A 14762-nucleotide genomic window follows, 5' to 3' on the forward strand; every position below is an offset into this window, starting at 1 on the left:
TTGATTGATTGATTGATTGATTGATTGATTGATTGATTGATTGATTGATTGATTGATTGATCGATCGATCGATCGATCGTGATCGATTGATTGACTGACAACAAGGTGGGTTGGATACTATGGCCTATGACATCGTCTTCTTTTCAGAGACAAGGACTATGTTTGTGAAACATAAGGTTTTGTCTATGTTTGCAGGGGCAGTAGGCGCCGGAAGTTTGCAGGGACACATACCCAGGTTGGGAAACTCTAACCCCTCTCTCTGTGTGTGTGTGTGTGTGTGTGTGTGTGTGTGTGTGTGTGTGTGTGTGTGTGTGTGTGTGTGTGTGTGTGTGTGTGTGTGTGTGTGTGTGTGTGTGTGTGTGTGTGTGTGTGTGTGTGTGTGTGTGTGCGTGCGTGCGTGCGTGCGTGCGTGCGTGCGTGCGTGCGTGCGTGCGTGCGTGCGTGCGTGCGTGCGTGCGTGCGTGCGTGCGTGCGTGCGTGTGTGTGTGCGCGTGCGCGTGTGCGTGTTTTATTGTTGTGGTCAGAAGCAGTGCGTGGGGTGACCATGGTGGAGCTGGTGAAGAAGGAAGGCTCCACGTTGGGGTTGACCATCTCTGGAGGAACCGACAAGGACGGCAAACCACGGGTCTCCAACCTGCGCGCTGGAGGGCTCGCTGCTAGGTGAGAAACAACACAAACATCTGTTACGGACCTGATGGCTATAGGGGCAAAGGAGCCTGCAGCATTTTGGATGGAGGACAACCACTTTGCAGCATAATGTATTTTATTTACATAATCAGAGAAATTAAGCCAATGTTTACATAATTGGATTGAATAAACGAAAAGTCAATAATGGAACTTGAAAATACTTAACAATCAACGGAGACGAACTACAACTAACTCCTTAACACAACACACAACATGCACAGCGACATGCAGAGAATGTTAACAGGGGCAGTTTTGCCAGACATTTTGAAAATGGTACTTTAAGCCAGAAATACATTTTTACATTTGTTGCCTCGACAATAGCCGTGTTTGACAGATTTGCTATTTTCGGTGCATGTCTACCACCTGCGATTAGATCCCGGGACTCCCACAAACACGGAAAGCCAACATCTTAACCTCTAGACTAAAATGGTATGTTTGACTGTTCAGGCTGAGGTTGTGATCCACTCTGCTACACTCACCCACCTTTTGACCTCCTCCCACGGGAGCATGTCTCAGCCGCTACGTCTCCCGCATGGAAAGCCAACATCTTAAAGGAGAATTCCATACTAAAAGGCTTTCTTACCTTTCTTTGTAGTTGTTACGTCCCCACCAAAGAGGTCCAGGTGTTATTTTGTGCAAAAGCTCCTTATTGGCTGTTTCCCCTACCATAAGCCCTAAATGAATTGCATTGAATTGAATGGGGCTATGGGGTGTTGTGCTAATTCGCTTATTTCCATCGCTCAAAATTATAATTTCTTTGTATATATCCTCTCTTCATAATGTAAATAATATCCCAAGCGACACACTTTACTACTTCTTTCGATGGAAATAAGCAAACTAGCATTACACCCCATAGCCCCATTCAATTCCCATTCAATGCAATGCAATTCATTGAGGGCTTATGGTAGGGGAAATAGCCAATAAGAAGTTTTTGCACAAAAAAACACCTGGACCTCTTTGGTGGGGACGTAACAACTACAAAGAAAGGTAAGAAAGCATTCTAGCATGGAATTCTCCTTTAACCACTAGACCAAATGGATTTTCCTATAGGCCCGGGGAGATTAGACTTTTAGGCCATCGGGCTGAGGTTGTGAGCCACGTACTCTGTAACACATGACACCGCGCTCAACAACGTTTTGTAATGACGGAGCTGGACACTAACGTTAGTCTTCTTTCCACAGGAGTGACCAGCTAAATGTAGGGGATTACATCAAGTCAGTGAACGGCATCAACCTGACCAAACTGCGTCATGAAGAGATCATCAGTTTACTGAAGAATGTTGGAGAGCGAGTCCTGCTGGAGGTGGAGTATGAGCTGCCCTCTACAGGTACGTAACGGTATTACCACATGATTTCAAATCACCATTATTTCAAAATCCCCAAACACCCAATCTTCCGCCGTAGTCTGAAAAATAACCTCTTCAGACTCCACCTTAGCCTATAGCACTTGCCATAGCACTAGAACCATTCCATTTACAACACTTTTCTTTCTTTCTTTCTCTCCCCTCTCTCTTTCCCTCCCCCTCTCCCCACTCCCCCCCCCCTCTCTCTCTCTACCTCACCTCTCTCTTTCCCTCCCCCTCTCCCCACTCCCCCCCACCCACCCACCCCCCCTCTCTCTCTCTCTCTCTCTCCCTCCCCTCTCTCTTTCCCTCCCCCTCTCTCTGTCCACCCCCCCCACCCCCTCTCTCTCTCTCTCTCTCTTTCTCTCTCTCTCTCTCTCTCCAGCATCAGACAGTACCTCAGGGGTTATATCAAAGACAATCGACATCTGTTTGCACAAAGAGGGAAACAGTTTTGGGTTTGTACTGAGAGGTAAAACACAGTCTGCCTGCGCAGTGACTTTCATTTTTAAATGTGACTTAAATGGGAGGCTTTTATTTTGAAATGTTTGACCTAAATGAGCGGCTTTTATTTTGAAATGTAAAGCAGACAATTTGCGTGTGTCATCTGTCTGTCATGCAGGTGGTTCCCATGATGACTGGCACAAGTCCCGCCCCCTAGTGGTCACCTATGTGCGGCCAGGTGGGCCCGCGGACAGGTAACACACACAGACGCACACGCACACACACACACACACACACACAGTCACACACACACGAAAGCCGTCAAAGTCATCCTTGGCATACATTTTGTCCATTTGGAAATAACCTGTTAAGTACCTGGCCTAGGGGGTGCCAAGATACACAACAAAAAACAGGGGAGAGGCAGTTTACCAAAAAAAAAAATAATCAAATGATAAATCAGGAATAAACAGATGAAGTGTAGAGATCAGTATTCAGTGGTGTAGTGCGTGTATGCATGAGTGAAATGTATGTGTGCGTGTTGTATGTACAGTATTAACAGAAATGTTTAAAAGTGTGCATGGTGGAAAAGGTGCAGGAGGCAAAAAGAACAGAACTGGGGAAGGACTGGGGAAGCAGGCATTTATAGGGCGTCGACACACCGGGCCCAGGTGCGAGCTGATCATCATTAGTAGCTCTGCTCCCCAATCCTATTGGATAAAAGAAACAGAGGTTACTATAGGGTAAACACAACATATACCAAAACCAGACAACCTAAGAGTAATATTGATACATAAATTTATTTTGAGGGGGTTTAGACCCTCAAAATTGACATGATAATGTCTAATAGCCATAGGGTAATTGTTTGGAGATGCAGCCTCCTATGCTGCTTTTGGAAACTAAGGGGTTAAAGTGGCTATACAGGGAACCCTGCCGCAGACTATAATACATATTTGCCTAGATAACCTTTGAATTCTAAGCTAATAAATCTTTGAGACTCCAGTGCAGGAGATGCTAGTAATGTACTCAGGTAAAAGTACATGACGCAATAAGGAGAGTCCGCACACACTCAGCTCATACTTTTCAAAAGATTATATTAACCATTATATGTTCTGGGGAGCAGAATGGACTTTACAAGAACAGCATCGTGAAAATCTCTCCCCCGGACAATGTCCGGGATTACATTATATAGGGCTTGTAAAACAAAACAAGAATGACATAGGAAGCAATTAATTTTGGGTTCATAGGCTAATAAAATGGTAATATTGGCGACCCCTATTGCCGGTTGGGTGTAACGAGTAACGGAAAATCTCGTTACTGTAACGACACTACTTTGGTCGGTAGCGAGTAATATAACGACACTACTCCTCCAAAATTGATAATCACACTACAGTTACTGGTCGCTTTAGTGCTGCAGTTACTCGTTACTTAATTGCGTCATGTGGCTGCTTTCAGCAGTGTTGCTTTGGACTAATGCACACAACGGAGATGAGTTGAACATGAACAGTAATGCTGCGCTGGAGTCGCTGGCTAGAACATGTGAATTTGCTCTCAGAGTCACAATCACTAGTTAGTTAATGCAGAGATGAATAAACCAAATATGCCGACATGAAAAACTACATTTAATGAGCATGGAGCAGGGAACTCCACATCATAAAGAAAGGGATCCTAAAGCACTGTGAACATGTAGGCTACTGATTTCTCTCAGTCTCATTATTTTTATTTGAATATATTTGATTTGATTGATTGAAGAATTGATTAGAAGTTTGCATAGAAAAAGTTTTACAAGGTCAAGAGAACCACTGCACTAGACCGTTTTGGAAAGGCCCATTTTGTTTTATTCCTCCACAACCTGGTAAAGAGCATAAAGAAAGATGTTGTGTATGTCCTCCTTATTAGGATTATAAAGATTTGTTAAGTGGTAAATTATGTGACAATGCGACATGCGATTTTATGGAGTAACGCAAAAGTAATGTAACGAGTAATGTAATGTTACTTTCTCCAGGGAGTAATAAAGTAATGTAAGGCATTACTTTTTTCAAAAGTAATACGTAATATGTAGTGCCTTACTTTTATGAGTAACGGACCCCAACTCTGATTGCCGGGGAGGTCTACTTAGTTGACGTGGCAAATCACACTTCCTGGGAATTCCCAAGGACTGTCTAAAGAGGACAAGAAGCGAAGACCGTAAGGGCGCCGCCATGTTGCTCACATGGTGCTCCATGGAAGGATAGAAACATGCGCAGTTGCAGACCAAGGAAGCTGAACGAGGAAGTGTTGGCTGCATAAAGCCCATTGCGCATGTTTCTATCCTTCCATGGAGCAACATGTGAGCAACATGGCGGCGCCCTTACGGTCTCCGCGTCCCGTCCTCTTTAGACAGTCCTTGGGAATTCCCAGGAAGTATGACGAATGGGAAGTGAAAACAATTCTTTATCTCCCGCAGGCTAGGGGAGAAAGTGTTACTATATCTACACATGGAAAATTACCCCTTCATTCACCAAATACCCAAAATACCTAACAAATATATATATATCAATATCATAATATAGGGAACCGTCACAAACCGATCTACAACCTCAAAATGGGTTGTGATGCAACCTATTATGAGCTTGTAGATCTGCTATATTGAAAATATAGCATACATTTTACACATTTGATTGAAAGCCTGTGAAATGGGACATTCTGCATCTACTTTTACTCAAGTCAATTTTGAATTCCGGACTCTTTACTTGTAAGAGAGGATATTTCTACATTGCAGTATTGATACTCTTACCTAAGTAAAACATTTGAGTAGTTCTTCCGCCAGTGCTTATCAGCATGGAACCGCAGCGCGGGCTAATGACGGTGATTTGGTGTGACACGCTGTAGTAGGCACAACGCGGGTGACATATGAGTCAGATGCCCCGTTCCTAATTCTCTCCATGTGCGTCTCTGTCAACCACTGAACTCGCTGAACTCGGAGAATCTGCACTTTTCAAAACGAAGGGAAGAACGTCTCTCTCGGTCCTCCTCAGACGCGGCGACATGGCGAGACCCATAAAGCGGTGAGCTTTATCCCCCGTTGCTCAAACAGAAGACTTACTACTGCTGCAAGCTTCTCTCACATCCTAGAGCTCTGTGGGGCGTCATGAAGTCTAATAAAATGATCCAAATGGTTTAAAAATGTTTTGCTTTTGTTGTAAGCAGGGAAGGAACTTCACAGCCCTTGTTGCCCCTTTGTTCCTCTAAAAAATGGATGCCTGAGATGAGATGAGATGAGATATACTTTATTAATCCCTGAGGGGAAATTGAAGTGTTACAACAGCATAAAGTGCATAGAAACTAAAAAGCTAAAAACTACTGGACAGACAGAGCAACACAGAACAGACACAAATGACATATCACACAAGACCAGACAACCAAGGACCATATGCCATTTGGGGGGGGGGGGGGGGGGCAGTTCTTATGCCTTTGCATTAAAAAGTCTGATGGCAGTTGGCATGAAAGAGAGTCTGTAGCGTTCCGTGCGCATCAGGGGGAGTGTGAGCCTACGGCTGAAGGTGCTCGTCCTATCCCGCAGCACCTCATTTACGGGGTGGGAGGGATTTGCCCGCATGGAGTCCAGTTTAACCCCGATCCTCCTCTCCGCGACTGACTGCAGGCTCTCCATTCGGAGGCCAACAACAGAGCTGGCCTTCTTTATAATTTTATTGAGCCTATTGAGCTCACCAGCCTTGATGCCCCCTCCCCAGCATACCACTGCGTAGAATAGAACGCTGGCCACAACAGACTGGTAGAACATCACCAGTAGTCTGCTACACACCCCAAAGGACCTCCACTGCCCCATGCGCCTCCACTGCCCCAGCACCTCATCTCAACGTTTTCTCATCAGCGCTATTTCCTTTCCAGTGCGGTTTATAGGCTGGGACTATAGCTGTCTGTGGTTGAGATTCTAAATTGTCGTCAAGTGAAACATCGCTGTGCATATAAACAATAGTGGGTTCGATTTTGAAGCTGCTACAATATGAATCGCGTGCAAAATACATGGCTGTCTGAAACGCCGCCAAACAAGCTTGCAGCAACGAAAGACACTAAATATGTATGGCAGGGTATTGGGTTAATAAAATAATCAACTGGTCCACTTCCCTAACCATCCTCACAAAATAGTGTATACTGTTTTGGAAGGAAGGAAGGAACCAAGGAAGGAACCAAGCAAGGAACCAAGGAAGGAAATAAATGGTGAGAGAGGAGGGGGCTAAATAGAGTAGAGGGGCACTTGACGCATAAAGCGAGATGTGATTGGAAACATTTTTTGTGAATTCAGAGGGGTACACACTCACACACAAACACACACACACACACACACACACACACACACACACACGCACACACAGAGGCAATTTTCTGCTGTGGAATGGAAGGGTTTCAGTTTGTCACATTGATCTCGACCTGCTAGGAAATTGGTTGTGTGTGTGTGTGTGTGTGTGTGTGTGTGTGTGTGTGTGTGTGTGTGTGTGTGTGTGTGTGTGTGTGTGTGTGTGTGCAGGGAGGGAACTCTGCGTTCAGGGGACCGTGTGTTAAGCGTGGATGGAGTTCCTCTGCACACAGTGAACCACAGTGAAGCTCTGAGCCTGCTGACGCACTGCGGATCTGAAGCTTTGTTCACCATTGAATACGATGTCACTGTCCCTGGTGAGAGAACACATCACACACGCACAGCCACAGCATTATGCACAGCTTTATATACTGTCCCTGGTGAGAGAACACACACACACACACACACACACACACACGCACGCACAGCCACAGCTTAATGCACAGCTTCATATTAGAAGACCCTATCGCTGAAAGAGCGCCGCAATAATGGCTGCTGAAGAAGCGGTAAAAATGTGCCGAAATGTGAAAGTGAAGTGAAAAATGTTCCGCAGCACTTACAGTATATGGCCCTTGGATGGCGCCCACACATCTGTGATACCGTATGCTCATGTCCATGGCTGAGGGAAGTAGGAGTGCTGGGGGGGGGGGGGGGGGGAATAATAATAATAATTATATGTAGGCTGTATATTTTGATAATCAGCGCCTTGCCATACATACATACACTGTGTGTAATATGCATTCTTTCCCCCTAATGGGTTTCTGTGCCATTGCCTGCGTGGTGATTCTGCATATGTTCAAAACGGATTTCTGTTACTATAGGCCTGATAAATATGCTGTATCCCAGTATCGGCGCCTTATCCTGGTTAATTGCCTGTGTCAGTTTGTTCATAATTGCTTGTGGAGAGGGAAAGTAAAAGCCACTTTTCCACGTGAAAATGCCCTGCTCATGTCAGACCCTGCAGAACAGTGTTTGGGCTTGTGGCCCCCGGGGCCTCCCAAATGGCCCCCTGGGGACCACACAAGGACACTGGTGTGACTGGACAGTCGATTCACAAAGCTCTGGATTATATGTCACATTTTCAGCATGAGCCATTAGTTCACAAGGACACAATAATTCATAATAAACTTTGTTTATATTTTATTTATTTCCAAACACATATTTAACACCCATGGCTCTATGAATTGCACTATGGTGTCCCAGCGCAACGCTGACGCTATATAGATGCTAATTTCCCTGGATTATGCATAGGTGTGGTTTGGGCGTTACATTAATCAAACCAATCACAGTGTTGACTCCCATTACCTGTAAAGGAGAATTCCGGACTAGCCCCTTTCTTACCGTAATCTGATTATATCTAACGAGTGGTAGGGCTGGGGAAAAAAAAAAGTTCTCTAGCTCCGAGCATGGAGGTAGGGTTTATCGGCAGTTCGCTTTTTACGGCAGCCCATTTGGGACAAAATTCTGCAGAGAGTATTCCAACATTTTGAAAGACAGGTGTATACAAAAAAATAATTGTCAAGCGATGAAAATAAGCATCCCAATGTCTTGAGTTTCTCCACCTTTCGCTCAACCCCCCACCCCCCCCCCCCCCCCCTCTCCCTTTTCTGTCAGATACGCCAACGAACGGGTCAGGGCCTTTATTGGTGGAGATAGCTAAGTCAGCGGGGTCAACGCTGGGCGTCACTTTGACATCGGCCAATCACGCGAACAAACAAGTGATCATCATTGACCGGATCAAACCAGGCAGCGTGGTGGACAGGTACACACGTGCACATGCATGAACGACACACATATACATGCACGCACACAAACACGCACGCACGCACGCACGCACGCACGCACGCACGCACGCACCTGTCCTGACCTGACCCAGCCCTACTAACATACATTATGAATGGAGGACAACATTTTCTATATTGTGACGTGTATATCCATTTTAGTATCTTATTGTTCCTTTAAGCCTTTTATTTATTTTTGTATGTATGTATGTATGTATGTATGTATGTATTTGGTTAGAATGGGTAGGGTTTAAAAAAAGGCAAGAATTTGCTCTGGTGCACTGGCCTAAAAGTGGGTCCTTAAAAACTGCTAAAACGTCTGAAATGTATGTATGTAGGTATGTATGTGTGTGTGTATTTTAAAAGGGGGGGGCCTTTTTGGTAAAAATCCCTGCCCGCAATACCTTCATATATTTAAAATGAGTCCAAAATAGGGTTACCAGTGAAGGGCCAACTGCCTATTCACTGGGGACTATGCAAGGCAGAGGCGTCCACCCCCCTGAGTCCAAGTTTAAGCTAGACCGCATACCTAAACCATACTCTAAAACCCAATGGTAAAATGGATATAAAAAAAGGACATTAATAAAACAACCTAAAACCAAACAGGAGTAAAGGTTCACAGCAAGGCCTGGATACCATTTATTTATTTTACATAAAAATGAACAGGAAGGGGATAAAAATCAACTTCTTTCATTAAGACCAGTGGGTGTTACAGTTTATGTATGTATGTATGTATGTATGTATGTATGTATGTATGTATGTATGTATGTATTTCTAGGTTCTTCATTTTATGTGAGAGGACCACAATGGAAATTAAGTCCCTCTGCCTATGACTGTATTGTGTTTTTCATCCTTGATTGTCTTGTAACCACCAGTGCACCAATGTGTGATGAATCAATGTGTAATGGTTGTTATAATTAAATAAATCAAATCAAAGCCGGACAGAGTGTGGATAGTATGCACCGATAAAGTGACATAATGATTTTCCCTTTGTAAACACACAACTGTACTACAATCATTAAGTAAAGTACATGTACTCAAGTACTGTACGTAAGTACAATTATGAGGTACCTTTACTTTTACTTCTGCTATACATCTCAGAGGCAAATATTGTACTTTTACTCATGCGATTACGGATATTTGGCTCATCAAAGTAAGTCTTACATGCGATAAAACCTTGGCAATATACCTTTAATTAATGGCGTCGGGTTAAGTTAGTAATGCAATGTGTTTGTGGTATCGATACTTTTTCCATCACTGGTTTTGACTGACTTGGCAGTGGATTCCAACATATCTCTCTCCCCCTCTGTCTCTCTCTCTCTAGGTGTGGGCTGGTACATGTGGGGGATCAGTTGGTGTGCATAGACGGCACATCCACAGAGCACTGCACGGTGCTGGAGGCCACACAGCTGTTAGCCAGCACCACTGAGCTGGTCAAATTGGAAACACTACCGTCCCAACATGCAAGACTCACTGGCACACAGCATGACAGGGGTGGGTAAGACTCACTGGCACACAGCATGACAGGGGTGGGTAAGACTCACTGGCACACAGCATGACAGGGGTGGTATAAGACTCACTGGCACACAGCATGACAGGGGTGGGTAAGACTCACTGGCACACAGCATGACAGGGGTGGGTAAGACTCACTGGCACACAGCATGACAGGGGTGGTATAAGACTCACTGGCACACAGCATGACAGGGGTGGGTAAGACTCACTGGCACACAGCATGACAGGGGTGGTATAAGACTCACTGGCACACAGCATGACAGGGGTGGGTAAGACTCACTGGCACACAGCATGACAGGGGTGGGTAAGACTCACTGGCACACAGCATGACAGGGGTGGGTAAGACTCACTGGCAAACAGCATGACAGGGGTGGTATAAGACTCACTGGCACACAGCATGACAGGGGTGGTATAAGACTCACTGGCACACAGCATGACAGGGGTGGGTAAGACTCACTGGCACACAGCATGACAGGGGTGGGTAAGACTCACTGGCACACAGCATGACAGGGGTGGGTAAGACTCACTGGCACACAGCATGACAGGGGTGGGTAAGACTCACTGGCACACAGCATGACAGGGGTGGTATAAGACTCACTGGCACACAGCATGACAGGGGTGGGTAAGACTCACTGGCACACAGCATGACAGGGGTGGGTAAGACTCACTGGCACACAGCATGACAGGGGTGGTATAAGACTCACTGGCACACAGCATGACAGGGGTGGGTAAGACTCACTGGCACACAGCATGACAGGGGTGGTATAAGACTCACTGGCACACAGCATGACAGGGGTGGGTAAGACTCACTGGCACACAGCATGACAGGGGTGGGTAAGACTCACTGGCACACAGCATGACAGGGGTGGGTAAGACTCACTGGCAAACAGCATGACAGGGGTGGTATAAGACTCACTGGCACACAGCATGACAGGGGTGGTATAAGACTCACTGGCACACAGCATGACAGGGGTGGGTAAGACTCACTGGCACACAGCATGACAGGGGTGGGTAAGACTCACTGGCACACAGCATGACAGGGGTGGGTAAGACTCACTGGCACACAGCATGACAGGGGTGGTATAAGACTCACTGGCACACAGCATGACAGGGGTGGGTAAGACTCATGGCACACAGCATGACAGGGGTGGTATAAGACTCACTGGCACACAGCATGACAGGGGTGGTATAAGACTCACTGGCACACAGCATGACAGGGGTGGTATAAGACTCACTGGCACACAGTGGTGATTTCATCGACTGAAACTATGACGAAAAATGTTCGTCGACTACCTTTTTTCACTGACAAAACTAAATGAAAACTAAACTATGATGACTAAAACTAAGACTAAATATATTGACAATTTCGTCAACAAATAAAAACCAGACTAATATCTTAGGAAGGAACTATTGGTAAGTAAAAGACAAGTGATTTTATGTTTGGTTGCATGCTGAAAATAGCAGATCTACAAGCTCACAACGCGTCGCGTAAGGCTGCACCGATTGAGCCCTATAATCTGAGAATCTGTCAGCACTACTGCCGTAAACACATGGAATGTTACTGTTGGGAGGAATGAACACATACAGAAGCACCGGGGTGGAAGTGGACTAGGAAAGAGGAGGAGTCAAACTCGAGTTCCTGTTTAACCCATTCTGACCGGGCACCCATTTTGGTGTCAGCATCATGTTATGCTTTAGCTATTTAAAAATAGCAGATCTACAAGCTCATATCGCGCCACCGAGTGGCGCGATACGAGCTTGTAGGTCTGCTATTTTTTTTAAATCGAAGAGCGACTGACATTTTTAGAATCTGATCTCAGGTCAGAATGGGTTCATCAGACCAGTGTGTGTCCGGCGGAAACCTCGTATGAATCTGATCTCAGGTCAGAATGGGTTAACACAGACAGGCACCCAGAGGTAACCTGACGCTGCCAGATGAGGGCGGTATTGGGTTTGATTGATTGATTGATTGAAATATTTATTAACAGTTTGTAGAATTGACAGTACATTTTAAGCACAAACTCAATACAAAGACTGTTAACTGTGAGTGGACGACCCAATTAAGCATTACACTTGTTTACAACAGGGTCCACATTGTTCAATTCATCAACCATGTTCCCCAACACGGCCTTCATCTGGGATCTCTCAGGGAGTTGAGCTGACAAAAATCCGTTCCGTACCGGACCAATCAGCGTGAGCTAAGGGCGGGATATGTGCGAAACCGGATGTGAAGCTATATAGACACGTCAATATGATTGGTTGTGTTTGCACGCCCACACGGTGATAGACAGACGGTCCCATCCAATCATCTACCAAGTATCTTGAAAAAAAGGAACAGCCCCGTCATCGAATTTGCTTCCGCGATCCCAGATCCCAATAAGCTGTGAAACAAATTTGTGTAGCAAGCTTCTTGGATCTGGCAGCGTCAGGTTAACCCAGAGGCAAAAGCTAAGGAAAATAAATGGGTTCCCAGATTGCTTGGGCCCTATAGCATCCCTATATTCTGCGGGGAATAACATTCACTGGCAATAGCCGATCTAAGTCCCACACCTTGTTTTGAGTGATATATATGAAGGTACAAAGCATCCCCCCACATGTGTCACTACTCACTATATACTATACGACTATGAATGTGTTGAGAGGTGAAGATGTTGTATTATAGGTGGATTTTAAGCAGATTTAAAAGTGAAATTACCCTATAATGAAACAGTATTTCATGTTTACCTCCCTCTGATATTTCTCTCTCTCTCTCTCTCTCTCTCTCTCTCTCTCTCTCTCTCTCTCTCTCTCTCTCTATCTCTCTCTGTCTCTCTCACTCCTCTTCGATAGGGTAAGATAGCCGCTGCCACTCTACAAGCTCACAACGCTTTGCAATGCTACTGTGAGCTTGTAGAGTGGCAGCTGCTATCTTACTCACGCGTGACACCGTCGTGCAACAGAGCATAGGCTTAAAAATCACTGGATTTGCTGTGGAAACGCTGACGGGAGCTCAACACTGACTAAATACTCTCACTGTCATACACTAGTAGAGATGTAATGAGGACATTACGCACGCACGCATGCACACACACACACACACACACACACACACACACACATACACATACGCACAAAATTTTCCATTGAAACCAAGTGACAAATTCAAACACATGTTTGGACATTTTAAAACTACTCAAAAATTCTAAGCATTTATAAAACTTCTGACAAGCAGGTAGTAAAATATGTTTAATAAATGCATTTAACTTGACTTCACGCACGCACGCACGCGCGCACACACACACACACACACACACACACACACACACACACGCTGATAAACCCACAGTTTGATTAAGGTCATTACACAATTTGACAGTTGCTTAAAATCCTCCGGAACATCCTCTGTTCCTCCTTTTCTCTTCTGCATCTCTCTCTTTGTGAGTGTGTGTCGTGTGCGTGTACCCTGAGCGTGTGTCGTGTATGTGTATGTGTGTGTGTGTGTGCGTGCGTGCGTGTGTGTGTGTGTGTGTGTGTGTGTGTGACTGTGTGTGTGTGTGTGACTGTGTGTGTGTGTGTGTGTGTGACTGTGTGTGTGTGTGTGTGTGTGTGTGTGTGCGTGTGCGTGCGTGCAGAGAGAGTTAATTCCGTCTATTAGGACAGTGATTGTTTTCATCCGACCGAGGGGACAGTTTTCCCACATCAGTATTAATAGACTCACTGATTAGTCTCTAATTGCAACTTGAGGGATTAATGCAGCAGTTTGAAGTCCATGTGTGCCCACACACACACACACACACACACACACAATGACTCAGTTGTGTCTCAATTGTGTCAGTGTGTGTGTGTGTGTGTGTGTGTGTGTGTGTGTGTGTTGCAGTCAAGGTGCAGAAGTCGGACCACGCCCACTCCTGGGACCCCGCCTGCATCAACTACTGCCACACCCCTAACTCCATCCTCTCCAACGCAAGCTCCACCCTCAACAAGTCCTGGACCTCATGCAACAACAACATCATCAACCTGGATTACTGCAAATGTAAGAGTCAAGGCTTTTATAGATTTTTTTTGTTATGGCTGAGCACCAATCAGTGTGCTCCTCCACTCTACTGCTATTCTCCTTGTGCTATAACCTGACCTGAGATCAGATTCATACGAGGTTTCCGCCGGACACACACTGGTCCTGATGAACCCATTCTGACCTGAGATCAGATTCTAGAAATGTCAGTCGCTCTTCGATTTTTCAAAAATAGCAGACCTACAAGCTCGTATCGCGCCACTCGGTGGCGCGATATGAGCTTGTAGATCTGCTATTTTTAAATAGCTAAAGCATAACATGATGCCAACACCAAAATGGGTGCCCGGTCAGAATGGGATAACTATAAAAAAAAGTATTTCAATTAGTGTATACTTACTATTCATTTCCTCCCTCCCCTTTTTTCCTTCCTTTCCTTCCTTATAGCTCTAGTAGCAGCAGCCAGTTTTTCTCCCAGCTCTACGACTACATCAGCTCAGAGCATTCAGAGCACCAGCACCTTGCCTAGGACTACAGCTCCCATGAGCCCTCGCAACTCCCTGTTCAAGCGACGCCAGAGGAAGAAAGAGCATAAAAGCTCATGTAAGCTCAAAGAAAGAAAGAGCCTACATACATATAGAGTCATTTTGTGGG

The 14762-nt window shown here is 45.4% G+C and overlaps 1 protein-coding gene across 1 annotated transcript in view; it reads left to right on the forward strand.

The window, feature by feature from the left end:
- grip2b (glutamate receptor interacting protein 2b) overlaps positions 1-14762 on the forward strand; it is a gene marked incomplete at both ends in the record, with an annotated part of 157677 nt that overhangs the window by 124348 nt on the left and 18567 nt on the right. Inside the window, 9 exon segments of the mRNA XM_083770795.1 lie at positions 525-660; positions 1869-2014; positions 2415-2501; positions 2652-2727; positions 6999-7144; positions 8442-8589; positions 9933-10102; positions 13977-14132; positions 14556-14711. Coding sequence (XP_083626921.1) covers positions 525-660; positions 1869-2014; positions 2415-2501; positions 2652-2727; positions 6999-7144; positions 8442-8589; positions 9933-10102; positions 13977-14132; positions 14556-14711 — 1221 coding nt within the window.

The sequence above is a fragment of the Protomyctophum parallelum genome, assembly GCF_964188405.1.
Source record: "Protomyctophum parallelum genome assembly, chromosome: 8".
Taxonomy (NCBI): Eukaryota; Metazoa; Chordata; class Actinopteri; order Myctophiformes; family Myctophidae; genus Protomyctophum; species Protomyctophum parallelum.